The following is a 27,014-nucleotide window of genomic DNA, read 5'->3' as shown; positions in this document are numbered from 1 at the left end:
TCGTTTCTCTCGCTAGCCTCATAAATCTTGCATTCCTTTTCTACAGAGCTGTATGGCTTCAGCAGAAACATGGCTTCATGCCAAGCTGCATACTCTCACTTCTGAGAAACTGGAGGAGCAAACTGAATCCCCTTCACAGTGAGTGGGGCTCAAAAGCCATCCCTGTCATTCTGGGGGTTAAACAGTTCCACAACTGGTTGGTCACAGCTCCTGCAGCTGAGTGCATAATTCCCTGTGCTGCAGAAGTAACGGAGTTTGCCTTGTATACCAAAATCCCTAATCTCCTTTAGTCCTCGGACTATTCCCAAATCCTTGCTACATCTCCTACACCTGCTTGGCCAGCTAGATGGCAGCGTATGTGAGTTGGGCTGGCGTACCACCATGCTGGAGATGACTGTCCACTTCTCTCTGCTCTCTCTGGGACTCGGTAAAGACTGAATTATGCCAGCCTTAGCCTCACTGTGTCATTAGCTTGGCTTGTTTCTACCTAGTTTCTGGTTTCATAAAATCTCCAGACCCATGGGACTGTCTTCTCCAGGTGGTAAAGCACAAACAATCAGAAAGGCATTACAATCACATAAATCTAAATTACTTAAAAAATCATGACAAAACACTACACACCAGATAGATAGGCTCTCATTGAGACAAGCCTGATTTCTCAATCCTCTCACTACAGAGGGGTTTCTGGACCTGAGAAATGCTCTCCTCTGAACATCTTCTATATGGCTGTAGTTGAGTGTTTCCTTCACTACACTTCTAAAAGTGAGTGTGGGTCCTTGACTGTGTGATTGAAATCTTCTGATCATCCAGCTCTGTTAGACATCCCTCTGATGCATTTAATCGCATTAGTTATTCCAAGCATCTGTGATGTAGTGTTAAGAAAGCTTCTTCCAGGGAAAATAAAAGTGCAACTGATACTGACTATATATACTAAAAGGAAGTATTTCAAGCTTATCTACACTTTTTTCTTTTTATAGTCCTATGGCATATTCTGCTCTGGAAGTATTATCATATAGATAGGATATGCATATAGATACATATATATAACTAGGCATCAGCCAGCAGGGTGCACTTGCAGCCCGGAAGGCCAACTGTGATCTGAACTATCCGAACTGCATTAAAAAAGGGGTGGCCAGCAGGGAGAAGGAGGTGATTGTCCCCCTCTACTCAGCTCTTGTGAGGCTCCATTTGGAGTACTGCATCCAGGCCTGGGGCCCCCAGTACAAGAAAGACATGGAGCTCTTGGGACAAGTCTAGAGGAGGGCCACTAAGATGATCAGAGGGCTGGAGCACCTCTCCTATGAGGAAAGGCTGAGGGAACTGGGCTTGTTTAGCTTGGAGAAGGCTCCAGGGAGACCTCATTGTGGCCTTCCAGTACTTGAAGGGAGCGTATAAACAGGAGGGGGAACAGCTGTTTAAAAGGGTGGATAGTGATAGGACAAGGAGGAATGGTTTTAAACTGAAACAGGGGAGATTTAGGTTAGATTTTAGGAGGAAGTTCTTCACACAGAGGGTGGTGATGCTGGAACTGGAACAGGTTGCCCAAGGAGGCTGTGGATGCCCCATCCCTGGAGGCATTCAAGGCCAGGCTGGATGTGGCTCTGGGCAGCCTGGTCTGGTGGTTGGTGACCCTGCACATAGCAGGGGGGTTGAAACTGGATGATCATTGTGGTCCTCTTCAACCCAGGCCATTCTATGATTCTATGATGATTCTGTGACATATACAGGTATGCTGACGAGACTCACTGAGTACTCATAAGTTCATGAGGTAGAATAGAAAAAAAAATCTGCATATTGAAATCTGTAGAGCATGATACTGATCTGGTCCAATTTGCAGATGATAATTGGAATTTATAGTTTTTTAGCTTGTATGAGGAAGACATTTTCTCCTCAAGTACTACTTTAATGCCAATGGCAATAGCTGCCTAACTAAAGAAACACAAACTGGCTCATTAGATCCCATATATTTTGAGAATCCTTAGGCTCTTGATTTCAGTATAAGCAAGTATTTTGGGAGGGTGGGGTTATACCATTTTTTGCTTATTTGTGAATTTTTAAAATACAGTTACAAGCTTAAAAAATAACTGATTCACTTTTATTCAATGAAAATAAATAAAGCCAGACATTTAACAATTTAGCAGACAGTAGGAGAGGCAGAAAAATCTAAATCTTTACTCAGTTTTAAGTTAATCTTAGAAAACAGAGACCTGAAACATTTCCAGATTACCAAGCTGTATAGTAGTGATTATTTGATAAAAATTCAGACTGCTATGAAGGGTTTTCATGCAGCTTTTTAAGAAGCAAGCTTAAGTATATATGTATTAAAAAATAAAACTAAAAGCTGGAACACTTGTATGAACTGGTTTTAAAATAATTCAGGAAGTGACTCAGTTGGCATTTTACTGTATTCGTTCCCCTTTTGGTTGGTACTACATAAATTTCACTGGAAGGCATTTGTTGGTGGACATAGAGTCACACAAAAAATTGTTTTCAGAAGTATGTGGACATCACGTGTGTTTCTCAGAAATAAGGGCAGCCCACAGTCATCCTCTAAACTCCTCTGTCTTCCATACAGAAGAATCCAAAAATCTGCCTGGGCAAAGGTAATTCTACATGTAACTCCTACGTGTAGCTATCTGGAGATCTACCTGTCTCTGTAGAGACTTGAAAGCTCATGTAGAAGTGACAAGTGTCAAAACACTTGGATCCAGTCCACAAGTCAAATACAATTTAATCCGGAATTATTTAACTGCTGATTTTATAAGGAGGTGTCCAGATCCACGTATTTACAAACTTTTATTTCACTGGGCAGATGCATTTTATGTAGCTGTCATTTAGTGGATGTACTATACTACTTAAAGCTAATATTACATCTCTATGGCACCAGAGGTACATCCTGTGTTCCTCCATATGGAGCATGATGCTCTGCTCTCCCATATTCAAAACTCAGACAAATCAAGAAAAAACAAATGTCACATCTACTGCTGTTTTCTGAACCATTTTTTAATGTGGTTTCAGGAAATAAATAACCGAGTATGCGTATGTATGCATATGAAATAGTACAACAAGTTTGTATTTTAAGGGTGGAAGATATATTCTTTGTATGTGGAGCTACATACATCATAGTTTTCAATACAAGATAGGAAGCTTTTATAAAATCACTTTTCACTGAAGGTTATTTCATTATATTTGTTTTATTGTTATAATATGAAACACAGTTTAACTTCAGAGCTATGACATTATCAGTTCTACCTTATTCACAGAAAATACTTCAGCTTGTAGAAACTGACACGTGAAGCTTGAGATGTACAGCTGGAAATTTAATTTGAAGCTTAGTCTTTAGCAAATCACCCCTTTAACAGCAGTCCAAGTGTTCTTACAAAGTATATTCCAAGGACATCCAATAATGTACAGCTGTGCAACTCTCGTGTACCCCGGTTTCTGCCATAAGCACTTAAATTGCAAATGCCAGTGTTTTTAATATGAATGTACTGACAGCTAGAACATGCTAATATTACTTTGTATTTAAATAATTCAGTAATTTTTTGCATTTGTATGTGAAAAATACTCTAAAGTTGCTAGACTGTGAAAACTTTTCACAACAATTATGATCTTAAACAAACAGTGCTTTTTGGGAGAGAATTTTTAGTTGCTGACATCACTGTTGTCTGCTGAGGGCAGAAACTGTCCAGAAACAACATGCAAATTATATGGTATTACATTTGTGTATATTTGGAGGTCTAGTCCTACACTTCTGAAAGTAATGAGAGTTTTGCCTACAGAACAATTGAACTCCATGTCTAAATGAGAAAACACTATTTTAGGAATATGAAGAACCCCAAGCTCTGTGATCTATTCATGTGCTGAAAATCAGTAAGGTGAATAGTAGGAGATCTGAGCTTTGGCTCTTGTCATTTTATATGCAGTATATGCTTTTACTCATTCATTCTAGGCTGGAAGATTCTTCTTAAAACGTTTTGGTTATGATGTGATTCAGCCAGGCTAACCGATATTGTAGTCAGTTTTACTAAATATTAAACTCATGTACATTTTTATACTCCTTTAGTTAATATTTGGGAACTTACGGATGGCAAAATAAATAAATAAATAAATAAATAAATTGGAAGAGTGGTTAGGATTTCTTTAAATTAAAAAAACCAAAACTTTTTATAGCATCTGGACAATAGAATATGTTCTGTACAGACATCACTTAAATCTAGGAAGCAAACACTTCAAAAGTTGAGCTCTTCACGCAAGTTAGAAGCACTAAGTATGGTGCCAAATACACCATTCTTTTCATGATTTGCCATAATAATTTAAAATAAGACTAATTTTTTCTTTTTTTTTTTTGTCTATTAAACACCACAGAATCACAGATTTTTTTTTTCAGTTTGGAGAAAATGTCTTCAGACAGTATCCTGTCATTGCAAGGTCCATTACAGCAGGTTGCTCAGGGCTGTGTTTTGAACATCTCCATAGATGAAAACTCAACAGCCTTTGTGAACAACCTGTTTGGACAAAAATATCTTAAGGTCTCTGCAGTCCCATTTATTAGATTAAAGTATACTTATTTTAAAAGATAGTCAAAATATACATACATTTTTCAGCTGAAAACAGTATTTGTTATGCAGTCCACAGACATGTTGAGGAGACACTGCTGATACTTATAGACATCATTCCAAGGAAACTCTGAGTATAGCTTCAGAAATGTTTCTTGAAAATGTTATTGGTATTTTACCTGGTGATAACTACTTCTGTCAGATGCCCATACTGAGTCTTCATTAATGTCTGTCAAGTATTTCTACCAGCTGTTCATTTGTTCATTTCACATTCTGTTGTTTTTTTAAATTTTATTTTGTTTTTATTTATTTTACTTTGGTTCATTTTAATAACAGGACAAGCTAGGAAAGAAACATTAACTCTGTGGTAAATCAGACTGACTATTATTAATTTGCTGTATTCCAAGTCACACTATGAAAGGAAAGCTGGGTAAAGTGAGTGTTATTTAACACTAAATAATTTAATTTCCATTACTTCACTGGACTTATATATCAGCTATTCAGAAAATAGTCCCAAAGAGAGTCTTTAATTTAAACTGTCTGATGTTCTTTTGGCAGTTGTAGAGAAACCAAGAGATTTGTTCTCCAGAAAACTTGGACGCAGTTTCAGCTGACAGAAAAGTGGGGGTTTTGTGCCTTTTTTTTTTTAAGGTGGACTTAACTGCAAGTTATTTAGCTACTGTCAAACAAACAATATTTTTTCTGGAAATGCTTATAATTAGCAACCACCCTTCTTTCAATAAAAAAAAATCTGCTACCCTTGAAATAGCAGAAAATGTTCTCTATCCAAAAAGACTAACACACAGCGAAATCAATAAATGCCATATTTCTTTCTGAAAGCAATTTTTATTCACAAAATTCAATAGGGTTAAATGCATTAGAAATATTTTTGGCAAACTCAAGATATAGCTCAGATATATTTTCAGAAAAGGGCATAATGAAAATGTTAATAGAAAAATTTCGATTTGACATTGCAAAATAAAACTCCATTTACCTCTTTGGAGACAGAAATTCTGTCAAATAAGTCTTCATAAGCTTCTTCAGGAAATGAGTTCTAGAAAAGTTTACTGAAAGGTAAATGTAACTAAGGAAAGTACTGATTGCTGTTTGAAAATTATTGTAAGTCAATTGTTTTGGGTTTTTTTTCACTGATCCTAGGTCTGGAAAGAGTGCCAAAAGACCTTCCCCCTGACACAACTCTGCTGGATTTACAGAACAACAAAATCACTGAAATTAAAGAAGGAGATTTCAAGAATTTGAAGAATCTTCATGTAAGTGTATATATGGCTGAACTAACACACACACATACAAATTAGACAGAAAAGGTGATTTGGGCCTCATACCCATGTTTTTAAGGAAAATTGATTAAATACTCCGTGTTCTTCCTCCATCGTCCCGGTCTATAAATTCTCATTCTAATTCCTTTCCTCATGCCACTAAAGATCTTCATTAATTTTCATCTCTTTGTAATTGTTTGCCTTCCCTTCAGCTCCTGTTCTCCATCACAATTTCTCTCACCTTTTATTTCCTTTGGCAAAGTGGTTTAATTATTTCTAGTAAAAAAAAAGCTACTTCTCAACCCTCACACATCACTCACTCATTACTATATTCCTTCCCCTCCTGCCCCTGAGCTCATGAAGTGCTCTATATACTCTCTGTGTCATCAGTTTTTCTTTTCTAATTTTAGCTCAGGGATCCTTTCAAGCCAAAATTCTGCCTGCTGCACTGCAATGAAATTATGGTTTTGCCAATAATTGCCTATTAGTAAAAGTCTACCCTTATCTATCTACATCTGACAACACTACTCTTCCAGCACTACTGACTGCTTTCCCTTTGCTATCACCCAAATAAGCGCTTTTTTCTCTCTTAAATTTCTCTGAGCAGCTTTGAACAATTGCTAGGGATACAGTGACTGTCTGACTGTAATGGAGGGAGTTGCATGAGTAGATCATGATGCAGTTCTTACATAATTTTAGCAACTGCTGCATAGATGTCTACATCTGACCTCAAATGAGATGATTTATGTCCCCAAATTTTTGTTTGCCAATTCTTGTGCTTTGCTACTAAACAGATTTGACACTCTACTTCCTTCCTGCTTGTTTTGGTTCTCATTCATCTTGGAGAAGTGTCCTGTTTTTTTCAGTGAAGATCATCTACTGGATGTTGAAACAAAAAAAAAAACAAAGAAACCTCTTCAGTGCAACTAGTCTTTTCCAATCCTTCCTCACAACACTGCATTAAATGGTATTGCATATGAAAAGCACTGGCACCGATAATATCTTCCTACTTGGCACACAGCTCAGGTCTTCATTATACCTTGTGCTGTGAGTTAAGCTGTTGTGAGTGATGTCATCTTGCTGACTTTAATTCAATGGATATTTTTCTTTCCCTTATTAAAGCAGATAGAATTTAATATTGAATTAAATAGGTGACACTTCAGGAAAGACATCATTTCTTTACCTTAGTCCCAAAAGTAGCCAGGCATGTTTAGGGACCAATGGAAAACAAACAGAATAATGACAACAGTAACATAGGTTTTACTAAATGGCCTACAAAACTGATTTTCTTAGATTTTCTCAGTAAGGGAAAAGGATTCTTTAATCTCCTCCCCAAAATAATGATTTACTCATGTACATTTATGCAACTAAGCACTACCTCTATGCTTGGCAGGCATCATTTTTCTCTTTGTGAAGGGTGTGGGAATGATTCTCATCCCTCCACTTACAGTATTTTTCAAAGCAATAGTGAAAGGGGAATATTGCCTTTAGATAAGCATATCTCAAAAGTTTTGCTATTGACAAAGGTCTGTTTTTGTGTTAAGGATATGTGTGTGCATGTGTGTGATGTATATGTATATATCTCACATATAAACTTTTAAAATCATATTCTCAGATACACATCACAGACTTGTGATAGCCTTACACTTGACAGTGTGATGTTCAAAAGTTTCTGGACTTCTACCAAAATATGAAACCTTTTAAGACTCTACTAAACCAGAAATAATTGCATAAATTGTCGCTCTTACTGTTACAAAATCTGAAATAAACAGAAACTGCACAGTATTTTGCATAAAATTATCACTTAGCATAAGCATTTAAAGAACAATTCTCTGTAATCCCAATTCATACACATCTTGATGAAGAAAAAAAAAGCATAATGAGTTTACTCCTTTGAACAAACCATTTAAATTCATATCTAATTCCTGTAGACATCACCTACCATAGGTATAATAGTTTTGGAAGCGGTTTTCATGAACAAATCAAATTGCAGTTCAGTTTGTGCTAAAATATAAAAGAAGAAAAGGGATCCCTTTATCTTGTCCACGTCTTCTCTTTCAGTACAAAAGTAACTGATTAAGCTCTTAAATGGAAGAAAAAGAGGACTTAATAACTACAAAGATGTTCTGTGTAAAAAAAAAAGAAATTTTGTGAGAAGGTCAAAGAGCAAATTTGCAGCTGGGGAATTTGGCAAACAAGTATAAAAGGTTTCAATTAAGGGAATATTTAAATGCAAATAATATATGCCTGCAAAGGAGGACACACAAAAAGTAAAAGGTGATGCTATACCTGATATTTTTACAGTTTTCAACTGATCCAGAAAAATGTGACCAAGCTGTCAAAGTTGTTTTTAAAAAACTGAATGAGACTCCATACTATAAAAATGAAACATGAGATAGACTTTAATTGGAGGTCTCAGGACAATAATGAAAAAAAGCCTTAAAAGATTTTGTTTTAGGGCTAAGAACAACATTTTGCAGTTTCAGAAAATTGTCTGATTTTATGTAAATTATTTGCTTATGATTTAATCTTATCACAAAACATTTAGAAATGGTGTTGGAAAAGGAAGAAGAAATCTTTTTACACAGCTATCAGAATTTTCCAGGCAAATTAAAACTCCTGGAGAAAGTACAGTATTTTGACCCCACGGACGTTTAAAAAAAATCTGAAGTACTACATGAGTAAGCTGAAGGAGGAGTTTAGAAAAACAGCACATGGAGTTGCATGCTGTGTGGCAAAGCCAAAACAAACCAGCATAATACCTGGCACTTTGGAAAAGAAGTAATAGAAACAACTGTGTATGAGATCAGCGTAAGATTGCACAAATAAAAGTAACTGCATGCTTTTGCAACAGGAATTTTTCAAAGGCATAGTGTTAGTGCAGTAAAGGAAGGTGAATACAATTTTGGGCTGAAATCCAATGGAACATTGCTTAGTTTAAGTTGATGGACCATGTCCATCATGTTGTATGCAAAGCAGACAACAGAGCCCAACCGATCTTCATTTACAATAGAAGACTTGCATAGAGAAGATCTATGCTAGGGACTTATATTTACAACCATATCCACAATAAGTGATTATCAATGTTGAATGTATGGGCTAATAAACTGAAATACTCTGTAGCAACATTTTATGGAAAAAATGTTTTTTTGCACGAAAAATGTTTTATGCCCTCAATTTTTGTTTATTTACTTATATCAGAAAAGGGCTCCCTATGGAAGGACAAGGGCCTAAAACAACTGACGATAAGTCTAAGAACACCTTCCAGGGATATAGAAAATTTCCTGACAGATAAAAATATTAGTGAAAGAACACAGATTTTGGATGAATTATTACTGCTTCAGTTTCTTTTTCACAGACATTATCAAAGGAGAAATTAAGTAAACATGCTGCTCTTTGAATCAGAGATTGAAGACTGTACAGTGACCACTAGCTTACTGTAAACAATAGGCAGAAATCTCTGCCCAAGTTCTACTTCTGAACTCAATTCCCACTATCACTTAGTAGATAATAGGATGGAGAGACACTTCCCTCCTCTCCAGCTAAGAGCTTCTTAGAATCATGGAATATCTCAAGTTCAAGCCAAATTTCTGTGAGAATTGTCCAAATGATTCTTTAACTCCAGTGGGTTCCTGATAAATATTCAGAGAAAGAAGATGTTAATCCTTCTGAACTACAGCACTTCCTTAGAGAGATTCCATTTCTCAGACTTTCTTGCATTGTGCAGAATGCACAATGAGATTTTCCACAGAAACAAGCAATGTGCAACACATAACATGCATGAGAAATATTTTTTTAATGTGCAGGGGAGAAAGATCTTTTTGTGTGAGCATAACAACAGCAGGAAAAAATACTTTTAGATCTTCAAAAATTAGGAGAGTTTCAGAATACTGAACTAAAAAAAAAAAAAAAGGATTTTAAAAGAACACAGCAATAAAGTAAATAAACAAGTAAATTATGATAAAGTGAAAGACCTAAATGCTTGCCCCAGTAGACAACAGTAGTGTCAAAATGTTCTCTAGAATGCCAGAACATTAGGATTATTTTTACTGGAGCAATAAAACACAGAGCCAGCTGTTCTCTGGTCATCTGTGCAAATCACGTTACACAATACTTCCCAGCGACAGCTCAAACTCGGTGCAAACTACAGCTACAGTAGGAGCTTTGGCTTGGTGAGATTACCCACCCAACAAGGTGCTGTGGATGTGATCAAACTGCTTTCCATAGTTTTCTTTCCTCTGTACTGACAGGTTTGTTTCAGTGCCTTGACATCTCCTTCTTCACAGTTTGTCCACCTCTTCCCGCTCCTTTCCATACCATCCCTTATTCCTTGCCTTTCCTATCTATGGCAGCTTGATCCACTTTACTGAAGCTTATCAAAGAATTTAAGTTCTAATCTAAGAACCCTAAGAAAATCATTACACCACCATGCTTTTTTAAAAACGTTATCTTTTCTCTGCATTAAAACTGTATGTTCCTCATCAGACAAAACATCTTGTATTCTGTTCAGAGACCTCCTTGGATTCGGGGCCTCTTGGTTCCTTCAAGTTTACCAATCTGTATGATTTTTAAAATACATACTAATTTTGTAAAATTCTTTCTTCTAGTAAAACACAGAAAAGGGAATAAAAAGGGTTTTTTTGGTTTTGTTTTTGTTAGTTTGTTTCCCCTATACGTGCACGCTCACACTTAATATTTGGCAGAAAAGCTTGACTATATACAAGTAGTCCAGCATACAACTATGAGTTAACAACTGAAACCATCAGGCAAACAAAAATGACCAAATTTATTAATATTTTTATTTGAATGCTGACTCCTGAGCTTACAGTTCTTAAGGCATTACTGTTCCTAGCAGCACTACAATAAAACAACAGGTAATAATAAAATACATAACCCAGGAAATTAAAGAAATTCCATCGGGTCAGCAAATTGATTTTTTAGTTTAAACCCTGAAGGCTGCATGCATCATTAAAGATTTGATGTTAGGTAAGAGCTCCATACCCAGCTGGCAAACCAGATGTATCAGCACGTATTAGGGTTGATAACAATTTGCTGATTGTTCTACAGTTCATTTCAGATTTTGGCAAGGCTCTTAGTTCAAACTCTTCTAAACTAAGAAGCAGAGACGTAAGGGTGGAAACCCCCCAGAACCTTGAGGTTCTCACATAATGAAATGACACCAAAAAATATAATGCACCTCTCTTCAACCCTGGCCAGGGTAGAAACCTCAAGTTTTGGTAATCCCAAGAACTAAGCCAGTTCCTATATAATGGCCACATGCTCACTACAGTTTGTTTTTTGACAAAAGCATGCCAGCAAGTGTTCCAAACTCTGCCTGACTGTAAATCCCTGGTTTTGTTCAGAGAATGAATATGTGAAGCACAAGCCAGGCCAGGAGGAGGTAAATGGACAGACTCTAATGGAGGAGCCAGCATCTATTCATATAATACAATCCTTTTCCGCTTTTATTTATTTTAAATAGAGTTTTTGTTACTACACTAATATAAGAGGTGTGTCAGTAAAAATTAACCTATCTTTGGAGCACAACTTGTTGGGTTTTTTGGTTTTTTTTTTTTTCCCTCTCTCTCTGAGCACTGCTTAAAATGCTGACCATGATGCAGTGGTCCATAGGTATTACTGTGGAGCAATATACAATAATAAAAATAACACAGCCTGCTTACCTTGCAGGAACTACATAAGAGCGATAGGATCTATGATATACATATCATATTGTGTATAAAAATAGAAAAAGCCTTTATCTCAGAACAAGAGAAGCTACTTTTATTCATAAAAAACCGCTGTGTGCCCTCTGATCTCAAACACGCAGTGTCTTTAACGATTCATATATTTGTGCCTCTTTCTCTTTCTTTCTCACTTCTTTTCCTGCCTATGGCTAAGGACCTCAATATCCATATCAAGTAATGTTTACACATGCGCATGCTTAAAGCTTTTTGTATGTGGATTGGTGATATGCTTCAGTATTGTTGACTTTCTTATATATGTATTGAAAGAAATATCTGTAGTCCCTCCACCAAACAAAGGAAGAGCGATTTTTGAAAAAAAAATATTCCTGTGCCTGCCTTCAAGTATCATCCTAAGCTGTCAGGATTCTTCAGTCTGCTAGATTATTTCATACAAGCAGCAATGCAATTGCTAGCTACAGGTCAAGCACTTTCAACGCTTTCAGATTGACCCTCATTTTTCCCTCTGAGCATTATTTCGCCCTGCACAAAATTAGTAGATGGAGCTGTCCCTTTGCAAAATGCATATCATGTCCCACCATGCCATCTGGGCTATATTCAGGAAATAGTCCATGTGGCATTTTTTTTGCCTAACATCCCTTCCTCACTAGAACAGCCTGCAGATGTTTTCCCTCAGCTTTTCTCCTCTAGTTCCTGTTTTCAATGACCTCTAAATTCCCCGGAGTTTTTCATTTAATTTTATTGTGTTTTGTTTTAACTTTTGTTACACGCTAACCATACGGGGCACATTCTGAGGAAAATAAACAGCAGTGCTCCAAAGCTAATAACTTCTTTCTCTAAGTCTTGCGTATAATAGAGTTATTGTGAAGTGGGAAAGAAACCCATGGGTACAGCTGGCCAGGTGCTCTGCTGGTGTGTTATCCTCATCATTTGCTGTTGCTCTGGGAGACAGTAAACTCCTTTCAAATTCTGATGTGTGGGCTTGTTTTTACTTCTTTAAAGCTGCACAGCAGTGTGAGAAATAATGTAGCTTCAAAATAGTGGGACTCACACAGCAGGATGCAAGTGAGAACTGATGTTCTGGTGCAAAAAAGTTGAAAACTACAGGGTCGTGATACTTTTCCAACTTATACCACCAATCTGTATGTTCCCACTGTGAAAGCATTTCTAAGCATACTTTTTGATAGATATCATCATTTCTAAGTGAGATAGATATTCTGAATCTTTGAATAAAACAACTCTTCTGTGTGTTTCCTCAAGATGGTTTTGATCAGAACAAGCAGTCCTCACAAGAGCTTTAGCTGTTCTCTGAACATTAACTACTCACAGGATATTTACATTACAGGGTGAGCTGAATGTATACCCATCTATTTTTGGTGAGAAATATTTCACATCAGAACACCAGCTTTGATAATCAAACCACAGATATTTTTATTGAAAAGTTAAAAAAAAAAAAAACTGAAAGTAGATACAATTATTAAAAGATAAAGCAAATCTTTAGCTGAAATAGATGACCAAGTGGTAAAAAGCAAATATAGGTTTAAAATTTCACATGCTCATGTGTCGAAACACACTTAATATTGCTTTAGATACCTACAGAAAACTGTTAGAATCAACCAAAAGGACTGTAATTAGTAGTAGTACATTCAGTTTTTCTGTCATTACGATTAAAGCAGTGAAAGAGACTAAACAGAATAATTTAAGCTGTATCCCTCTTAATAACTGAATGTTTCTCATGTCCTAACACTGTGCAGGTAGATTTAGTACTCTAAGGAGAGAAACTGCATCTGCTTCCAAATTCTGGCAGTTTTCCCTTAGGAAACAAAAACTATTCTCATAGCAGTTCTTATAGCAATCCGAAATAAGAGAGAGCTGTGGCCGTAGCTTCCACTGACCAGTATATTTACTTTGGGAGAGACTTATTGTTAGTGAAATACTTCTCTGAACTGTGAGTGACCTTTTCTACCTCCTTTTGCAAATGTGGTATTGATAGCTAGCATACAAAATTAAAACCAGATCTGCTCAACTTTACGCATACTCAGTGAAACCATATACAGATCACAATGCTTGCTTTGCTCAGGATGAGCTCCTTTAGGAAAAAAAGACATGTCAAATACGATTTTAAACTATCTTCTTACCACTCAGTTTTCTAGATAGGTAGTCCAGACACAGTGATTTAGTACTTACTTAACTTATTATGGGAAGAGCTAAATGCTCTATTTTCCTCCAAGAAAAAATACGCATGTTCAACCCTGAAAATATTAAAAATATCTTGAAATAGACTGGATATTAACTATAATAATATATATAATAAACAATTATGTTTTTGATTGTGTATATCAGCAACAGTTTTCTTTTGTTTGTGAAAAATGACGTAATGGAGTTAGTGAACAAAGATGTTCTATAGCTTCACTCAAGTAATACATATAAATAGACAATGGTATCCATATCAATATAGCACATTCTATATCTATCTAATTCACTGTAGAAATGTGTAAAACTGTAAGTTTGATAATTAGGCAATTATGAGATTAATTCTCATACATGTCAAATTTGAAAACCTTTCCATTAGCTTGTAGTACTCCTCTGACAGTAATGGGTCTTCTTTTTATGTCATGGATGGTTAATCAATATGAGCTAACAGGAAAGTCACATTTCAGAGGCATGTGGAGACTACCTCTTCCCAAAATGTACAAAGAGTTCATTTGCAATTTGCTTAGATTTATCCTGAATCTAGATAGCACAATTGCCAAGAGAACTAAATTAGATTCTAACATAGAAAACAGAATACATGTGGTTGACTCAATGAAGTTCTTAGAGTATGAGACTTCAAATTGTTCCTCTTTGATAGTATGTTATGCTAAAAACAAAGAAACAAATTATTATTCTACAAAATATAATTTGTTCTAGTTTTATTTCTACAAAAATGAGACTATTAACAGACAAACTTAATAAATTCAATCCATAAGAAGAACAAGAAAGTGTGTGTATATTTTTATTAAGCCAGACTGTTCCTTGGCTAAGTCATAGAGTTTTCTGTTCAGGAAAAGTTGGACAGGATGGTTATGCAATGATGGACAAGATATAAGTGTATTTGATTAAACAAAACTACTACTTTACTTCCTATCTAGTCAGGAAAAAAAAAGAACAAATAATACTGATGTTAATTATACATGCATGACTTACTCTTCACAGATTTCAAACAGAAGGACTATGCTTAGTTGTGAATATAAATTATAATTCTTCTGGATATTAAGAGAAGCTGCATATAACTCAGCAGTGAATTACCATTTGTAGTTATTATGTAGGTCTTGCTTATCTTTCTCTGTTTCATAAGTCATTAGTCCATTTATTTCAGTACTGCGCTGTATTTTCTTCAGCTCACTAGATTATCCATCAAATGACCTTAAAAAAAACCTAGAAAACAAAAAATATTTTTAAGTGCTTCATTCTTTAAATAATTTTCCCAGTGGTCATCTGAGATCTTTGTAATTATTACTCCACAGGCATTGATCCTTGTTAACAACAAAATCAGCAAAATAAGTCCAGCAGCTTTTGCTCCTCTGAAGAAACTGGAAAGACTGTACTTATCCAAGAATAATTTGAAGGAACTTCCAGAAAACATGCCCAAGTCTCTTCAGGAGATACGTGCTCATGAAAATGAGATCTCCAAGTTGAGGAAAGCAGTTTTTAATGGACTGAATCAAGTGATTGTCTTAGGTATGAGCATGATGATCTGTAATGAAATCAATCCAGCGTATTGCATATTTTTTCAAGAAGCATTTAGTCCTCTCAGTAATTTTATGTGGAAAGTCACAAAATGTGTTATTAAATTATACTTCTAAATTAGCTTTCATCTGATAGAGACATAAAGTTCAATGTATATTGATACATACAGTGCAGTATAGCTCACTGAATATCTTTTGTCAACAGAACTGGGCACCAATCCACTCAAGAGCTCAGGAATTGAAAATGGAGCTTTTCAAGGGATGAAGAGGCTTTCTTATATCCGTATCGCAGATACCAACATTACTAGCATCCCTAAAGGTAAGAATTTTGTTAATTATTTGACAGATTTACACAAGTGTAAGACAGCAACTTCTAGTCAGCTAGAGAAACTTAAAAAGTGAGTAGAGAAGCGTCTTGAGTTAGTTTTTAGAATATCCACTAGCTGACTATTGGATAAAGAAAAAAAAAGCCTGAACAGCAAACAAAAACACACGCACACAGATTTCATTCTGTAGTCTGTTGGCTTTAACTGGTTTGGAAAAATTTGTTTTTCCCTTATGACAACCTCCAGAAGAGGTATACTTTACAAAGTAAGGCATTTTATGTTACTTTGCTCTCCTTGTCACATAGTTGAAATATAAAGTGGAAGAATGTTTTCTTCCTCTAAGCCTCGTTTGTGAACCTGGTCAATGTTGTACGGATGTAAACCCATGCAGAATTAAGTGAAGCTCTACAAGCATAAAATCAGCCATCCATGAACCCAAAGAGTTGAAGCCAAAAGATCATTCCTATGCAAAACAGAAATATTTGCCATTTTTAAACTATTTCATTGTAAATCACTACAAAGTAAAAACAACTTTGGTATAAGCTTTTAAAAAAGAAAAGAACTGGAGAATGGTTCCAATGTAGAGGAAATTATATTCAATTTATTCTTACTTCAGCCAGCAAAATGTTTTGAAGTAGCTCTACTTTTTTGAAAGTTTAATACTAGTTGTTATTTCTTTCTTGCCACGTTTCCTGTTTTGACTGTTTCTTTGAGGGAGCTAAGATAGTTAAAATATTTGGTTCCAGTTTATTTTCCTGATAAATAGAATTTACAAACTAGTTTGTATCCCATTTAAAATACAATAAAACTATTTTTTCTCATCGTTATAATGTCATTTCCTGCTGCTGTTATTTATATACAAGAATGTCAGACTTCGTTTTAGCCAGACTACTCACATGTAGCACAATTATATATGTCCCATTTATGTAATTGCAAAGGCTAGAATATCAGTGAAGAACTTCATTTAGATATTTCTTAAGAACTAACTGCTTTTTTTAATGATCTTAGGAGATTGATTTTATTTAATGGCAAATAAATTCTTACTAGCTGTTTTCAGTTTACCTGACTGTGAAGTGTCCTATTCATTCATGGAACTAATCTTGGTCATATCTGGCAAAAATCTTTAACACAACCTCCCCTCCTTTTCCCCTACCCAAAACAAAGAAACAAGCACAAAATAATACAGTTTTATCAAAAGTAAATTGATTACGTTCTCTGTCTCAGGTCTTCCTCCATCCCTTACTGAACTTCACCTTGATGGCAACAAAATCAGCAAAATTGATGCGGAAGGTCTGTCTGGACTCACCAACTTGGCTAAGTAAGTGTTTAATTTTTTCTTTTGAGATGTAAATATTAATTGAAATTGTAACTATTACAGAGCAATTAAAAACATAATTCTGGGCTTCTCAGCATTATCATCATTGAAGCTTTAAGTAACTTAGAAAGAAGAAGCTCCGAAGACTTGCACGCTGAAATAACAATGCAAAAAACTTTTTTATTTCTGAGCACCCTCTCCAATTATCTTCAGTTATGAGCAATGTATGCCAGTTTTTTTCACATTAATACTGTTATATTTTAGAACTCTTATGAAAATAGAAACATAATTGACTACTACTCAGATTATTGTATCTTATTCCTAGACCTACATGTTAAACATTCAGACTGTCATAATGAAAGCAAGAAAAAGAAAAAAAAAACCCACAGAAATCTAACAAAGACTGTTCAGCAAAAGGATTTAAATTTACCAGTTTTTAGTACCTTGGACTACAGTTTAGCACAGTGACATAATTAACACACATTCACATGTTTTGAATCTGGCAGTCCCAAGTGATGAGTCTCACAGCAGCTTTCTAAAGCTTGTAAAACAAGACATGTTTGATGTTCATGTTTGATTAAATATTCATCCTTGCTTAAAATAAGTTTTTTCCTGGATGTCATGAACAAAATAAAAATTCTATAATTATGGGTTACAGAACAGTGAAGCAATTATTGCTACTGATAGCAGCTTCGTATAAATCTTTCAGGCAAATGATAGATAAAACTTTAGGGAAGAAAAAAAAAGGAAAAAAAGACCACCAAGTTCTTAATTACTCAGTTATTATTTCTTAACTACTACTTACTTACCAAGTTCTTAATTACTACTGTTTGGAAATGTGTTGTCCTGCAGATGATGCTGTTTTTCTGCTTTTTGAAGTTAATCTCTGGAAAACACTGTAGACAACATTACATGGTTAATATTGTTGGAATTCCTTCTTAAGTCATAAATTAGATGCAGCAAGTGCTAGTAGACCACTCAAAATATCTAACCCTGGCCTGCTTCCATTGTGGTTGCACTGAAGCAAAATAATCTCTTGTGGTCTGGAAATGTGGAGCTGTGCAGAGTGGGCACCAACTTATAAAATTGTTCTCTCTGGCCTGTGGTTGAGCAAGCAACATAAGCACAGTCAGAAATCTTTTGAAAAGCTGAAAAGTAAGGCAAAGTAAAGATCTGATGAAAAAGGAGGGTGCTGGGTATAACACAGCAGACACTTAGAAAGGAGGGTGTTACAGGACAGCATATGTGATAAATCTAAGGGGCAATATGCATCCTCCTGCAGTTCTACAGAAATAAACTACCCGAAAATAGTTTTTATTTGTATGGGTAAGACATCAGGAACATCAGTATGAGGTCGGATAACCCTCCTGGATTGTATCAACAGTGCTCAACAGTCTAATAGCTGTCTTTAACAGATAGTTGACCTGTGAGAAAGTCTTTCAAAACTTTTCATATAATGCTGCAGTGAAAAAAAAAAAAGTCTCAGGAATGTAAATGGAACAAAGACTTTGCTGGTTTCATGCAAGAAGGAGGTTTGCAGAGGAATATATGCGTTTATATATATGTGCATACACAACTGCTGCTACTAAAGTCTCTAGATCTTATTAAAGTTTACTGAAGAAAATCTAGCTGCCCTTTTTTTTTTTTTTCCCTGAAGTTTTATCTATCATTTGCCTGAAAGATTTATAGGAAGCTGCTATCAGTAGCAATAATTGCTTCACAGTTCTGTAACCTGTGGTTACTTCGAGTCCCGAATAAGAATGCTTGTTAAAGTGCATGTAACAAAAGAGTCGGCTATTGCAGACAAAACAAAGTAAAAACGATCAGAGAACTACCTCTATGCTTAGCTATGGTTTGGTTATGCTATTCAACTATGTCATGACTGTATCAGCTAAAACACTATGTTATCAGTTCATTAATATAAAAGGAAATAGATTTTGCCAACATAGTAAACAACAGCCATTTTCAAACCTCTTCTCATTTGTTCCCACCAGAAGAGGGAAGATCCTGTTCTTTCCTAACTCTTTTAATCAGTTTGTACGTTCTACAGTAATCCTTTCTTATTCCATTTTTAAGCATAACTTCTAGCTTAGAGTTCAAACAACAGTTAACAAAGTGTTAACAAAGGACAGAGTGCCTACTCGTAACAACTGCAGAATTACCACTGAATTCCGTACTGCAACACAAAGCCTTGAAACTTAGGAGAGGCTCTTTCACATTTTCCTAACTGGACCACATAAACTATGTTAATAAACCCTGAATGTGGATGTATAAATTGGGAAGGATGACTTTGTGGCTAAAGTTCTGGTCTGGAACCCAGAATAAATGTGTAACGTCCCATTTCTATGTTCTGCTGAGAAGATCACTGTATGACTCAGCTCCTGTTTACAGTTTGCAACATGGCTCTAACTACATGTGTACTTTAGAAGGATGTGGTGAAGATTTAAAATTAACAGCTCTAGTCATTGTGGGTCTAGTTTGACAAATAAAGTTACAGTTCGTAATCCTAAAGTCGTTTGAGAAACTTTTAAAGAAAGGCTGGTACCTATGTGGATACACGGTATGTATTTACAGTGCAATCAGGCATATACACAGTTTAGAAAAGTATGCAGAACTGTGGACAAATTAAGTGAAGTCATGATACTTGTAAGTATGGTAGCTCACACCAGATATCAGTCATTTTAGTACATTTATCTAAACTAGTTATCATTGGTGACTCTGAACCTTATGCATAAACGTAGTCTTTTCTACTGTAGTAGTTTGTAGAAGTAATCACCCCAAGAAAGATGATTATGTAGGTGAGTTTAATGTTTTCATTAGTTTCTTTTCATGTGTTTTTTTGTTTGTTTGTTTGTTTTTTCTCCAGATTGGGTCTCAGCTTCAACAGTATTTCTTCTGTTGAAAATGGTTCTCTGAACAATGTACCTCACCTGAGAGAACTTCATTTGAATAACAATGAACTTGTCAGAGTACCTAGTGGGTTGGGTGAACACAAATACATCCAGGTAAGGTTTATCATACTGCCTCAGATAACAACGTTTGGAAGATTATAGACGATATATGAATGGTTATTCAATTTTGAATGAAAACATTTAGTTGTGAGAAAGATAACTTGATTAAAGTTTCACTCATCATTGGATAGGCATAGAAAAGTAGTAAACAATAGGACTCTTATTCTGTTGGGTATTTTTTGGCAATGGAATTGTCTAGATCTGTAGGCATGAATTTGCATCTTTGTGTGCTTAAAGAGACACAAATATGGAGATATGGAGATACAGAGATATCTATGTACTTATTTATTTATTTATATACTTTCTTTTTTTTTTTTTAAATTAGAAACTGTGCTTTCTAGGAACATTTGTTAACTTTTCATTTTTTTATTCAACTCAGTGATGTGTTTCAAGTTTCTCAAAAACCTTCCATTTAGTATCCTACAAAGCTATGCCTTCAGGAGGTGAAAGAGGAACAATTCACACCAGCAGTGTTTCGAGGTCTGTGTGATTAAACAGCAAGAAATATGACCTCTTGGAACCAGTTAAAATCTGTCTCCACTTGGTCTTAGGTTTTAGAGGAAGGAAGCATGGAATCATATAATCACGAAGGTTGGAAAAGACCTACGTGATCATCCAGTCCAACCATTCACCTATCACCAATAGTTCTCACTAAACCATGTTCCTCAACACAACATCTAAATTTTCCTTGAACACCTCCAGGGTGTCCAGGGAGAAAGCTCCCAAAGAATGAAGACTCCCAAATGGAAATCACTGCCTTCATGTAGCTTGAGAAAATTCATTGGAAATGGTCACTCTGCAGCAAAGTAATCATCAACTATCAGCAGTTACTTTGGCTGTGTGTCCTGTAGAGTTGCACTCATGAGAGTGAAGGTTGAACAGAAACCATTCAACAATTAATGCATTCTTTATATACAGCATATGCTTCTGAACCACAGTACTATGTTAATAATTTCACATTTGTCTCCTGCTTCAGCTACAGTATGATCAATTGATAGTGCTACTACTGTATGAGCATGCAAAATTTATGCTCATTTTCTAGAAATTATTTCTAGTTTGATATATTACAGGTATTTCAAAAAGTAAGAAGAATCTTAATTTGTTTGTTTTAATTTGTCTGGAAAAGTGGATGTGTTTTCAGTCTGAATGAGATTGCACAATACTATTTGACATGAAATGATTTATGTTATTTGCCACAGCATCTCAATTTCTCACTTATGTAATTCTATAATTTTCAGGTGGTCTATCTGCATAACAACAAGATTGCTTCAATTGGCATCAACGACTTTTGCCCTCTTGGCTACAACACCAAAAAGGCAACTTATTCTGGTGTGAGCCTCTTCAGCAACCCTGTGCAATACTGGGAAATCCAGCCCTCTGCTTTCCGATGTATCCATGAACGCTCTGCAGTACAGATCGGAAACTACAAATAGATTTCTAAAGGCGGGGTTTGGTTGTGTTTCAGCTAAAGTACCTGTTGTAATGGGCCTGTTCAAAAAATTGTTGCTAACAGTTAGTGCCAAATACCAGAAACTTCACCGTAAAGTGGAGATGATCCAATTATGTAAAATAAATTAATCATTACAGATGTGCAAGATCAAACATACCATCAAAAAGAATTTCTGTCTGTGCTTTAAACTGACTTATTTCAGCCTTCTTTTCCAGCATGCTTTCTGTGGTAATTTTTGGTTTGCTGAATCCTACAGGTTTTCAGATTCCACTGTATATGAGATTCGGAGTAAATATTTGTCAAACTATGATTTAAAAAAAAAAAAAAAAAAAAAAAAAAGATAGTGATTGAGCATATTTTTATAGCCACTGAAGAAAAATAGTAGAGGAAAAAAGGACTCTCAAGTCATCTTGAAACTTGAGAAGGAGAGAGTTACCTCCTTTAAATTTATTTCAAGCCCTGGAGGTTTAAAAATATTACTATAATACTAAGCTAATTTTGAATGTATCTATTTAGCAGAGGCAAATAAAATTGTTGCTGATGTCATTATTTTCGGAAAAAAATAAATTCATATTGTACACATAGTTCTTTTAAGTTTGCCATTTTTTTTAGAGCAATGCTATTCAGGATTAGTCTAACATAATCCTAGTGAACAAAATAATGAGTAGTCTGCAGCACAAAACCTATAACCTATGTCTGGAGCTCAATTACTCATTTTCTCTAGGGCAAATCCCTCTCACCTTAGTCATAAGAGCAGTTTGATTTTCAGTGAAGCAACTTTGCAGACTAAGGTATTAGGCTTTAGCCATTGGTATCAATCCATGTATATATCTAAAACAAAAATAATAGCAGTTCACTGTTCATTTCTTCTACATTGTACATTTGTCATCATCCTTTACTGATTTTGTTTTTTAAACACTGTTCTTAACGGTCAAGTAGAGATATGCAGGCTCCCCATCAGATGAATATGTGAAATTTAGAATAAAAGCAAAATCCTAAGCATAGCAAAAAATGAAGTGAAATAACAGAAAGGCCTAGTTGAACATTGCTGGGATATCATTTGTAGAAATATCTTCTGAGAATCATCTAAAGCTTTCTGCAAATTGGGATTCTACGACACATTCTAGTGTGTAGCAAGCACATCAAAGGTAGGCTGCACATTTCTACTGTCGATCTACAAAGCTAACCATATACTCAATCAAAATGCCACCTTAAAAGAATCTTCTGCAGCCTCTTAATTCTCCAAAGCCAATCTCTCTAATTTGTAAAACATATATGTCATTTATATTAAAGGATAATGCAATACAGGCAAATTCCACAGTGTTTGTCTTTATTTTCTGTTTTGTTAGCATGACATACTGTGAAAGAACTTTAATTGTGGTTAAGCCCTGAGAGTGAACATCTTTGGCATGGTAACAACTAAAGTACAAGCAGATTATTTGAAAATCTTTTGTCTTTAGAAAAAAATTACTAATAGGTCTTTCTTTTTTAGAATATGAATATGTCCTCTTAATATTGTCATTTATTTATAAGTAATTGGAAATTATAATGAAGCATGAAAACAATTACACAGAAACAAGGTGTTGCCATCTTTGTTTGTTATCTAGTTCAAAGAAATAGCTGATGAGTTCCTGTATTTGCATCTGATTTTCTTCTGGGTTTCAAATTTTCTGAGCATTATTTTTAGAAAACTAACAATACTTCATATTCTTCTGTCACTGGCAGGAAAACCTTCCAGGTAATCAGCAGGTTATTTTTTCCCCTTTGGCTTTTGGTTGGGTATCTGATATTACTCAGATAGACTTCATATACAAAGTTGAGTGCTGGCATTTCAGAAGAGGACAGAGGCTTTTTTTTTAGCTTGAACAACTTCACAGATACACTTTACAAGAAGAGATTCATATCCTAAATAATACAAATAACTTATTATATAAAATTTCACATGAGCATGTATTCAAGCTTCCCTTTTGTCTCTCCGCAGCTTAAAAATCTCTACCGACAAAGGATTTTCTTTCAAACCAGAAACAACCTTAAGTCTATAAGAAAATACCTGAGCCTGTACTCCACTGTCTACACAATATCCACGTGAAATCCAACATAACAAATTTGCCTGTTTTCTGATTTTAAGCACATATATGTCATACAGTATATTTACTGCCAACAATTAAGGTCTGGAAAGATAATGAGAGTTTCCTGATTCCCAGCCCTGTAGAGTAAAAGTGAATAAGCAAATTCTACAGCGTAAGACACCAGCAAGATCTTGACACTGACCAGTTCAGAAGGCAAACACACTCTAGATTTTCCTGAAACAATTTCCAGACAATCCTTCAGTACCTAACAAAACCCTATACTGAGTCCAAACAACATGAAGCAACAGCAAACTCTTCAAAGCATTGGTGCATTGGAAGCTTAATACTTTTAAAACTACTTTTTTGTATAAATACAGAACAGATGGCTCTTCTGCTTTTGAAAGGAAGAGAGAAAGAGAAAGAGAAAGAGAAAGAGAAAGAGAAAGAGAAAGAGAAAGAGAGAAAGGGTTAGAGGAAGGCAGGAAGGAAGGCAGGAAGGAAGGCAGGAAAGAAGGCAGGAAAGAAGGCAGGAAGGCAGGAAGGCAGGAAGGAAAGGGGAGAGGAGAGGAGAGGAGAGGAGAGGAGAGGAGAGGAGAGGAGAGGAGAGGAGAGGAGAGGAGAGGAGAGGAGAGGAGAGGAGAGGAGAGGAGAGGGGGGAGCGAAAGGGTGGGGGAGGGGGAAAGGGAAAGGGAAAGGACTCAATCCTTCCAGAAAGAATGAAGATGGTAAACAACCACATAATATCTTGTGGGATTAGACTCATTTTATTCCCATAAAGAAATAAAATCCGTATTTCCTGGAGCATCCTAAGGCATCTCAGCTCTTCCTGCAGCACAAGGCCACAGAGGGGTCACTACAGGCAATGGGTATGACCATTTCTCAGGTTTTAGAATAGATTCTTCTAGGGAGCCTAACCAAAACATTTCTTAATAACCTAAAAATCTAAACTGGCGGAAATGAGAATAAGAAGTTGTAGTGACAGATCTTCAGTTGCAAGAATGGTATAAAAATGTAACTGTCATACAGAAGCCTCTTACTTCTTCCACTGAATACAAAATTATAAAAAATCCACACTAAAAAAAAATAGCACTTTCTTGCCTTTGCTTTTAAAGGTGTATTTTATCATAACTGTCTTGGTAAAGAAGGCAAAATAATAAAATCAGACAGCAATGTGTTTTCTGTCATCTACAATTAATAATCCTATGACTTGTCATGATACTTAGAAACAAGCCCAAGTAAAAGTTTGGATTTCACTTTCTCTCATTCACAGGACTTTTCTGTATTATAGCCAATATTTTTTTGCTGTTCTGTGATGTCTAAACAAATAATTTTTCCACCATTCATTAATTTCACTTGAATGTTCTTTAAAATCCATGTAGGAATCTAAAGAAAATTTCACCTATCTTCTCACAGAAATGAGTAAATAAGTTGGAAACAAAATCTCAAAGAAGTGATGCTTATTTTCCACAGTTTTAATGCGTTATTTTAACTCAGTGATACTGTTGTACATTGTGCTTTTCCATTTGTAATAACTTCACCTTTTTCCCGCTTTTGTAAAATTAAGCATATCCCTTTTCAAAAGTACATCTATATTTCCTGTTAGCAAAACCAAACGTTGTTAAAGAATTTTATTTTTCAAAACGATTACAAGAAAACTCCAAATCAGACCCTTCTTTTAAAGCCACAAGGCAGCTAGCTGTTTTTGGCTTTGTCCATCCAGTTATGGACAATGATCTACTTGATTTCCTGGTATATAAATAACATCAAATCTAATTTCCTTTTCAGAAAAGAGTCAAATCTTAAATCATTTCTTGTCAAATCAAGTACTGCACAGATTGCCTTGCTCTGATTTCTGGGTCTATAGATTTGATTCAGTATCCTCCTCCCTGGGCTGTTTCTCACATCTTCTAAATGCAGTGTCTGCATTTATGAGCTCTTTGGCTCATAAGCTGGCTTTTTCAACCTACTAGTGTACAAATCTGGGTACAGTCCCTTTCTGCTTCTATTTGGTACTAGTTAAAAGAAAGAAAGAAAGAAAGAAAAACACACAAATAATGTTAGCTACTTTATAACCATTTAAAAAAAAAAAAAAAAAAAAAAAAACAGCAGAAAGTTGCAAAATTAAATTTCTGTTCAAGGCTAGCATTGCTTTAATGCGTTTGTATTATCATACACAAAATACCTAAAAAAGATTACAGGAGACTCTGATCTCAGCACTACTCTGAAGTGCCACCTAGTGTCATTGAGGCACAGTAACAAAGATGACCATGAATTGTGAAAACCAGGAGGGAAGTGATTCTTGAGGGTTTATGAAAAGAAGCTATGTTGATACATTAATTAATATGCTTTGTCTGCTATGTTTTGTTGTTTTTGTTTTGTTTTGTTTTATTTTTGTTGCTATTAAGTGTGCACAGCTGTGGAATCAATAGCCTGTTTGCATGTCTCCAGTCAAATATTCTTACTTTGCCCATGGATGTATAAGATCACATCCTCTCTGAATGCACGTGTGCCTGTTAAGTCAGCTTTGCTGCAGGGCTTGGTTTACATCTCCATAAAAAAAAAAAAAAAAAAAAAAAAGTGACCTTATTTTCCACAGTCATCACCAAGCTGTTGCTAAGTGGTGGTGGGTTTTTCTTTTCATCCCAAATTTTGAAGTGTTGTAGTTGGTGCAATTTTAATTAAAAATATTCAACAGTGAGAAAAGGAATTAAGGAATGTGCTTGTGACAAGCTCACAAAACACTCTGAAGGGAAAAACATGGGCTGCCAAATAGCCAATATTAAGTGGATTGTCTTCAAAATTAAATAGTAAATCTAAAAATAGCTGATGCATTTTAGAATAAAATATTGTCATCATTGTGCAGGAGCAACAGAACCCAATGCTCTAGCAGTTCCAGCTGTAATATAATAAAGGTTTTGTGCATCCCCTGAAAAGGCACAGAAACTGCTTGTGTTTGAATTAAACTCAACACAAACACTCAAACAGCCAGACTCATCAATGGATACATTTAAAGTGACATAAAACAGCCTTTGGTCTCCTGCCCTACTTCCTGCTCTGGTTGTTAAGCGTTGTTAATGTACCCTAAGTGCCTGAGGATCAGTCTGGCTGCAGGCTCTACAGAGAGCTGCTGACCCTGCCTGTTAAACTCTGTGCTCTCCTCTCTGAGACACAAGGAAGATGAGGTATGATTTTCTTCAGAACTATTTTGTGAGGCAGCTCCCTTACTCACTGTATACATTATCCCACTTGAAAGCTTGGGAGATTACGTCTGTGTGGGTGTCTTAAATCAACAGACCAGAAGAATGTTAATGCTCTGTCACTATCTGCTTACACTGGGGCTAATTTACATTGGGAATGGAGTTGGACAAAACTATGAAAACCGGTATTGTTTTAATTATACAGCATATATATGCACACATCCTATTTGATTATAACATAAAATTGGGAATAAAATTAAGAAATAAAGGGAGCTAATCACAAAATCCGAGCATCTGCAGTGTAACGAAAAGCAGTGATTCTGAATTCCTGAATCCACATGCAGGACAGCAGCAAAAAACACAGTGAAGAAGTTTCTGGA

General features: G+C 35.6%; 1 protein-coding gene across 1 annotated transcript in view; it reads left to right on the top strand.

Moving 5' to 3' along the window:
- The window catches only part of DCN (decorin), a 39,069-nt gene extending 16,388 nt beyond the window's left edge, over positions 1 to 22,681 (top strand). Inside the window, exons 3-8 of the mRNA XM_042816124.1 lie at positions 5,718 to 5,830; positions 15,045 to 15,258; positions 15,472 to 15,585; positions 16,817 to 16,910; positions 19,774 to 19,912; positions 21,157 to 22,681. Of these exons, the coding sequence (XP_042672058.1) occupies positions 5,718 to 5,830; positions 15,045 to 15,258; positions 15,472 to 15,585; positions 16,817 to 16,910; positions 19,774 to 19,912; positions 21,157 to 21,351 (869 nt within the window). The 3' untranslated portion in view covers positions 21,352 to 22,681. The remainder of the gene's footprint in view (positions 1 to 5,717; positions 5,831 to 15,044; positions 15,259 to 15,471; positions 15,586 to 16,816; positions 16,911 to 19,773; positions 19,913 to 21,156) is intronic.
- Positions 22,682 to 27,014: the final 4,333 nt, after the last annotated feature.

This window comes from Centrocercus urophasianus, unplaced genomic scaffold, assembly GCF_019232065.1.
Source record: "Centrocercus urophasianus isolate 14NV4802_14NV808 unplaced genomic scaffold, USGS_Curo_1.0 seq_15, whole genome shotgun sequence".
Taxonomy (NCBI): Eukaryota; Metazoa; Chordata; class Aves; order Galliformes; family Phasianidae; genus Centrocercus; species Centrocercus urophasianus.
Note: the sequence above shows the minus strand (reverse complement) of the source record. Positions and strands in the feature narration are given on the sequence as shown.